At 24.7% G+C, this 8,342-nt stretch overlaps 1 protein-coding gene across 1 annotated transcript; it reads left to right on the plus strand.

Moving 5' to 3' along the window:
• Positions 1-2,776: 2,776 nt before the first annotated feature.
• Phum_PHUM579970 (uncharacterized protein) lies at positions 2,777-7,067 on the plus strand. The gene is made up of 4 exons (XM_002432241.1): positions 2,777-3,014; positions 3,106-3,315; positions 4,994-5,111; positions 6,648-7,067. Exons 1-4 carry the CDS (start codon positions 2,800-2,802, stop codon positions 6,876-6,878), a joined length of 774 nt encoding a protein of 257 aa, XP_002432286.1. The 5' UTR covers positions 2,777-2,799; the 3' UTR covers positions 6,879-7,067.
• The last annotated feature ends 1,275 nt before the right edge of the window (positions 7,068-8,342 follow it).

An 8,342-nucleotide genomic window follows, 5' to 3' on the forward strand; every position in this document is an offset into this window, starting at 1 on the left:
ATCCATTCGCTAACGATTTGTGGGAAAAAAAATTTAAAAAAAATAATAATTATTATCATCATCATCATCATCATCATCATCATCATCATCATCATCATCATCATTATTAATTATTATTATTATTATTATTAAACAACCACAAAACTTTCAATTTCTCAAATTGTCATCAACAAACAAACGCATGAACATACACACGAACGCAGACTAAAAAAATTTTTCTTTTTTTTCTTTTTTTTTTTTTTTCGTAATATTAGTTGAAAACTTTTATAATATATATATGTTTATATATTTATAAGGGAAAAATTAAATTTTGAATATTAAAAACGGATTTAATAATAATAATAATAATAATAATAATAATATAACTCACGGCAGACGAAGTTTGTACGATATTAATAACAATATATATATATTTATTAATATTAAAATATATATATAAAATGAAATTTTATTTTTACTTATTTGTTTTTCATGTTGAATTAATTTAACTTTGGTAATAATATCAATAAGAATATATACGTACATATATATATTATTATTATTATTATTAATATATATTTTTCCGGTGAAGAGCGAATAACAAATCGTATGAGTGTACGAAACACGATATGAAATTTTCTTTTACGGGGTTTTAATTTATTAAATGGCGGTGGTGGTGGTGGTGGTAGTTGCATAAAAAATCAAAATGGCGACGGAAATATAACAAAAAAAAAAAATTTACAAAACATTACCAACAAAATAGTAATAAAAAAAAAAAAAAATTTGTATACGAATTAATAACGAGTTATAAATCGCGGCATTTAAAAATATGTCATAATTTTTTTTTTTTTTTAATGCACATAAATCGATCGTAATTAAATTTTAAGTGTTTGTTAAGTGTTTCCACATTCCCCCCCTTTCTCTCTCTCCTCCTTCTCTCCCTCTCTACTTCCCCCCTCGAAATGATTTTACAGAAACGATAATCGAGATATAAATTATTTTTAAAAAGGTAATAATAACAATTATTATTATTATTATTATTTATAAAATCTTAATTTGGTTTTTTTTTTTTTTTTAATAATTAAATTTTATCAGAGAAATAATAACGATAATAATAATAGTAAAGGAAAATAATGATAATGATGATGATAAAGTAATAATGATAATAATATCACGATAAGTTATTGAAACTAAACACGAGAGTTTAAAATTAAAAGTTAAAAAGGAAATTGGGGGGAAAAAAAAATTTAAAAATTCACATCGCGAAAATTAACTTAAGTTGGTAAGAATGATTTTTTGACGAAAGGGAAATTTATTTTTCCTTTCTTTTGTTTTTTTTTTTGCGACAAATTTTAAAAAAGGGGAAAATTTAAAAAAAAAAAATTTTTTTTGATAAACATTTTGTTCAATTCGTCGACATTATTTAAATACTCTTTGTAATTTTTAAAGGGAAAAATGTCGACGATGTAAAAAAAAATATGTACAGGGGAAAAAGTCGGAAAAATAAAAATCGACGGGTGAAAGGCGGGGAAAAGAAGGAGTAGGAGGGGCGAGTAAAATCATTTTCGAGTTATTATTTTTTTTTAAAAGATTTTCCTCAATTAATTTTTTACATAAATTAATGATACTAATATTATTATTATTAATTTGCTTATGTGAAATTATTAATAATAATAATAATAATAATAATAATAATAATAATAATAATAATAATTCGATTATTATTATTTTTTCCTCCCCGTTTTATAAAAAAAATTATATTAATAATTAATAAAATATCAAATTAATTTCCTCCTCATCGCCCCCTTTTTTTTAATAATATTTTTTTCCCTAAGTAAATATTTTATGTATGTAAATAAATAATTTATGTACATAAATAACAAACAATATTAAAAATATAAATCCAATAAAGTTTCAAGGCAGCAAAAAAAAAAAAATTATAAAAATAAATAAATAAAATTTTTTGTTTTCCTTTTCGTATATATATATATATTTATATATACACGTCGTTAAACACAAAACATTTAATTTTATTGCATTTTTATTATTTACCTACGACCCCCGGCCCCCCGTACGCCCCCCGTACACCCGCCCGCATTCACTCAAATTTTCCTACGTTTCGAATTTTTTTTTTTTTTTTTTGGGAAATTTACAAAAAGAGGAAAAATTAAATCATGCGTTAAAAATTTCACAAACACAAATTTTCCCATCGGTGTTTCAGACAAATTTTTTCGACGTGGCATCAGACAAAAAAAAAAAATAATTATAATAATTTAAATACATCGATGAGATGTTGATTAAATTTAAGGGAATTTCGGGAGAAAACAATACGAAAAAAAAAATGTAGGAAAGGAGGGAAAAGGGGGAGAGAAAGAGAGATGGAGAGAGAGAGAGAGAAGGAGAAAGAGAGAGAGAGAAAATTATAAAGAACCTTAATCGTTATCACAAATCACCTGATGAAAATCTTATCAAAGTATAAAAAAACTTTATCATCAACAAAAGAGAGTGAGAAAGAGAGAAAAAAATTAAAATCATTCGGAAAATCTAAGAAATCGGCCATTTTTTTTTTTTGTTACCTTATCATTTATTAATTTGCCCTGATTAGTTTTTAATCAGTGATTTATAAATTTTTTTTTTTTTTTATTTTATTTTATTATTAATTCTTTATCGTTCGGGTGAGTTGATTGTTTTAAAAAAAAATTTTTTTTGGTATCTTTTCTCTTAGCATCATCATCATCATCATCATCATCATCTTGTCATCATAAATTTTTTTAAATTTTTTTTTGTTGCAGTTTTTCCGGTTTTTCCACGTCAATCAAAATGAAATTTTATTACGGGTTTCAAATCGTTATATTATCATTATTTTTTCTTTCGGCGGTACAATCCTCACATAATAATGATGATATAAGGAGGAAAAGTTTTTTTTCATCCATTGTCGACAAAGTCGTACACAACACATTGCAAACGCTTAAAACAACTTTGGAAAAATTAGAAATACCGGATTTTAAAGAAAAATTTAACGATCCTTCGTTAAAGTCAGTAGTAGTTTTTCCCCCCATTTTCCGATTTTCCATTCGGGTTCTGTTAATTCATTATTATCATTATTATTTGCATTTTTTTTTACAGCGTTACTTTCAGCGGGGAAAACATCAAGATAAAAAATGCAGAACATTTTGAAAATCCATATTTATCCACAAGTCTTATACCTTTGACTATAAATAATTTCACATTGACGTGGAAAAATGTAACCGTTTCCGCCGATTACGATATCGATGGAGTCATGGATTTCGATTTTCTACAATCTAAAACAAACATATTCGGACGAGGAAAAGGAAGGTAAGAAGACATTTTGAAAAAATTGAAAAATATGCCGCCATTTTTCCATAAATTGTTGTCAGTTATTTAAAAACTTGATTTTCGCCCCTTTTTTTTTTTTTTAAATATTATTAACGGTTGTAGGCAGGAAGGTAGGAAGGTAGGAAGGTAGGAAGGTAGGAAGGTGGGAAGGTGAAAGGTGGGAAGGTGCGGGGGAGGGAGGGGGAATTAATTTTTCCATAGAATAAATAAAAATAATTACGTATGAATGAATGAAAAGGAAAAAAAAAAAAAATTTTTAAAAAAAAAGGAACCAAGGATAAGGTTTAAGGGGGGGGGATGAGGAGATAAAAATAAGGAAAATAATAATAATAATAATAATAAGTTTAAAAAATTTATTAAAAGAATATTCTAGAAAGAATGAAAAAGAGAGAACGAATCAAAGTTAAAAAAAAATTAAATTAAATTAAAGTTTTCTTATTATCATCATTCGCAAACAAATAAAAAAAAAAAAAAAATGGCGTCAAACGTTTACAAATTAAATAAGAAAAAAATTAATTTTTTTTTCGAATAATAATAATAATAATAATAGACAATAAGACGATTATTTTTTATCACTTAAACTGATAAAAAATAATAATAATAATAACGCAATGAAAAAAATATTGTCCCATCGAATGAATGAATGATTTTAAAAAAAATTTCTAATCGATAAAAAAATTTTAAATCCATTTGTTCATTATTATTATTATTATTTATTTATTTATTTAGAATTTATCGTTTTTATTTATTTTGACCGTTATTACGCGAGAAATAATAATAATAATAATAATGGTTTTCGTTAAACACTCGAAACGTAGTGAAGAGGAGCGCCCACGCTAAAAAAAATTACGTTGTAAATGTTAACCAAAATGGAATGGATCGAATGAGGGGGAGGAGAAGGAGGAGAAGGGAAAGAGAAGGGGGAAGGGAAAACAAAAGCTTTTCCTTTTGTTTAACCGGAGACTGTAGAATTTCTTTCCGGCAGGAGCAAAACCTTGAATTTTTTTTGCACACGCTAGAATTTTTAAATCATAACAAAAAACCGATTCGAAGGACTCGTGGAATAGGAATCCAGTTTAATCATTCACGGAATTAATTAAAAAAATCCAATCCGTATCGGAAAAAGGAAATTTATTACGGTTATCGAATAATAATAATAATAACAACAACAGGAGAGGAAAAATGATTCGGTTGGGAAAATTCTCATTTAGAAAATTTTAAAAAATTTTCACCATACGAAATCATTTATTTTTTCTCTCCCCCTTTCTCCCCCTCCCACCCTTTCCTCCTTTCCTGTTTTACTGACGTAGCGTGAAAGAGTTTTCCACGAAACAAAAATATCATTAAAACAATAATAATAATAATAATTTTTTTTTCTCGTAACGGCATCAAATTCATTTGCAGCTTTAAAAAATTTATTTATTTCACAGAATTTTCTTTATTATTATTATTATTATTATTATTATTATTATTATTATTTTTAATAAGTGTAAATGTTTTATTTATTTTATTTGTTATGATTTTATAATTCATAAAAAAAAAATATGATGAACGTCGTCGGTGTATACAAAAGTTTAGTACGCACACAAAAAAAAGAAAAATGGCGTATTTTCCCTCATCGATGATAATATCATTATTATTATTTGTATTTTTCCAGCGTGGAATTAGAAGATGTATTTTTCACAATAACCGCAGAATTATATCTCAAAGGTGGCACAGTTCAAATATATAAAAACGGTTTGAAAAATTTCGACATGTCTGTTGGAAAATCAAAGGTAAGTGAAAAAAAAAAAAAATTTTTTTTTTAACTAAAAAAAAAAAAAAAATGGCGGATCGATGATGATAATTTAACAATAAATACATAAACCTTGACAGCATCTTTCGGGTTATCAATCAAATAGTATCTAATTATTTATTTAAATAAACTCTTACGTCACAAATTTTTTTTTTTTTTCGTTTGTTAATTAATAATCAAAATGCTTAAAAAAATCTTTCGTTATAATACTAAAATCCGCGAGATTAAGTATGCGAATCGTTTGTTTGTTTGTTTGTTTGTTTGTTTGTTAGCAATAAAAGACTTTGAGATGGCACACGTGATAGCGATCATATACGATTTCACACAAGTTTTTTAACACAAATTTTTCGTACGACAAAAAATTATTATTATTATTACTAACGATATTTTTTATTCTATTATTAATTTCTAATCAATACTTACTCATTTATTTTATTTGAAATCGATTTAAAAATAATCGAACGATATCGATATATATCGAAATAAAAAAACGAAAAAAAAATTTACAATTAAAAAAATTTTTTTTTTCACCACACACACGCGCCCGACCGCGTTTTATTTAATATTTTTCGTTATTATTTTATTTTGATGACGTCATAATAATTTAAAATAAAAAAAAAACCGTTACGAAAATATTAATTAACGAATCGGAAAATTTTTTTTTTCCCCCTTTTTTTTTTCAAACGTTTTTTTAACGGTTACTTACACATAATAAGAATATTTCGTTTACGGTTTCAACATGGCGGTTTCGTAATATCAAAGAAAGAAAACGATATATCGATATATCGAATTCTCGAAAATTGTTTTTTTATTCTATGATTTGTTTTTGTTTCGTACACGTCATTATTAAATAATTTTTTTTTATATTTTTTTTTTCGTCATTGCGCGTTCTATTAATAAAAATTATTTTAATTAAATAATAATAATAATATTAAAATTATTAATAAATAAAATTTCCTTTTAAAAATAAATTATTATTATTATTATTATTATTATAATTATTAGTTTTTAAATAACGTTTTTATTTTATTTTTATTTAATTTGATGTTTAACAATTTTTTTTTTTTTTATTGGATTTTTATTTATTTATTTATTTTAAATATCAAAACGAAAAGTATTGAACTTATTTATTTATTTATTTATTTTTATTTTAATTTATTTTTATTTACATTCGCGGAAAATAAAAAATAAGATAATAATAATAATAATAATTTTTTTTGCGTGAATAAAATTCTCGAATAAAAATTTTCCTAATTTTTTTTTTTTTACGATTCGTTCGATACCGGAAATAAATATTTTCAATAAAAAAAAAAACGGAAACGAACAAATAGAGTAGTCGTTGTAATAATAATAATAATAATACTAATAATGATAATAATAATTTGAACGGAAAAATGGAAAACGTAATACGAAGTAAGAAGTAAAGGATAAACGAAGTGAGAAAGGGATAACGATGATGACGCAATTAAGATGACGTAATAATCCGTCGTTGCCGCTTTTTTTTTGTTGATTTCAGGTATCTTTAAGTAGTTTAATGGGTAGCGAAGATTTAGGAGGAGTTGCCGGAGCATTTTTATCCGATGCACTTCCGATGTTTGTGAGTCAAGTGAAAACAGCCATTTTTACTTTGGTCGTTGGTGACGTCATTGATTTCTTAAACAATATGTTATCCGGATCGAGTTTCTTTTTCAGCAGTCTCGCAAAATATGAAGACATGAGTCACTTGCAACGAAATTATCTCAACTAATAACCTTTGACCCCCCTACCATCCTCTTCCCAGTTCAAAAAAGAAAAATCATAGCGAAAAAAAATCCTTCATTTTATTTCCACGGACTCCCCCCCCCCGGCCCGATAAAATTCGAAAACTCACTCAAATTAATAATAATAATAACGATGATGATGACGACGATGATGATGATGATAATAATTATTTAATAACATTTTCCGCGAATTTTCATATAAATAAATAAATTAAAATTTAAAATTAAACACTTGGTTTAATTTTAAAGAAACTCTTTATGGCGAACGTTTTCAATCACTGAATTATTACAAATACGTGGTTTATTTATTTTAGTACGTGACGTCACTTCCGAAAACAACTGAAGTAAAATAAGATTAGGGAGATGTGAAAACAAAACTCATTTCTCTCTTTATTATGCAAAAAAAAAAAAAAAAAATTTCAATAATGACACCGACTACAACGACAAACAGCAATCAATAATTTATTATTATTATTATTATTATTAAAGATTGAACGTATCAAGTTTGTTAAATCATCATCGTTATCATATATAATAATCGTTATCAAAATTTTAATAAATAAAATAAAATTAATTGGGAAAATTTAAAAAAAAAAAAAAACCGCGACACCGCTCTTTCCGCCATTTTGTTTTTAAATAAATAAATAAATGAAATCGTTTTGCGTAACGACTCGTGAATTTTTGTTTTTTAAAATTAATTTTTCTTTTTTTTTAATTATTACAAAAAAAAAATTTTTCGTCTGTTGTTTGTGTTTGTTGTCATCTTGATTAAAAAAAAAAAAAAAAAAAGCACAAACTCTCTCTTAATGAAGCAACAAACACGAAACGTAATTTTTAAATTTAAAAAAAAAAAAAAATAACGGTCCTTCTCTTCTCTCTCTTGGTAAAAAAAAAAAAATCATTTTTTATTATTTTATAATAAATAAATAAATAAATAAAATGGCAAAAAAATTAATAAACAAACGTAAAAATTTTAAACAAAAAACGTTTAAATAATAAATGACGACGGAAAATTTAAATTTAAACAATAAAAAAAAAAAATCAAAACGTTTTAATTATCCCGTCGATAATAAATTACCGCCGACGTAACATAAAAAAAAAAAATTCGTTACGAATCATTGCCAACATTCAAAAAAAAAAAAAAAAAACCGTTAAAACAAAAACCGTATAAATTGTTGAAAAAATTTTATATATAAACGATCGTTAAAAACGAATTTAAAAACGCGTCGGTTGTCGTCGGCATAAAATTAAAACAAACAAACAAACAAACGATTGATTCGAAATAAATATTAATAATAATAATTATTTAATAATTAAAAAAAATCATCAACTTAATGAATACAATCGCGTTCCGATTAATTTATTTAATAACAAAATGGCGACGATAATAATAAATCGTTTATTATTTTTAACCGCAAACGATCGTAAATTTATTTACTATTTATTTATTT

Source organism: Pediculus humanus, genomic scaffold (assembly GCF_000006295.1).
Source record: "Pediculus humanus corporis 1103172108309 genomic scaffold, whole genome shotgun sequence".
Classification (NCBI taxonomy): Eukaryota; Metazoa; Arthropoda; class Insecta; order Psocodea; family Pediculidae; genus Pediculus; species Pediculus humanus.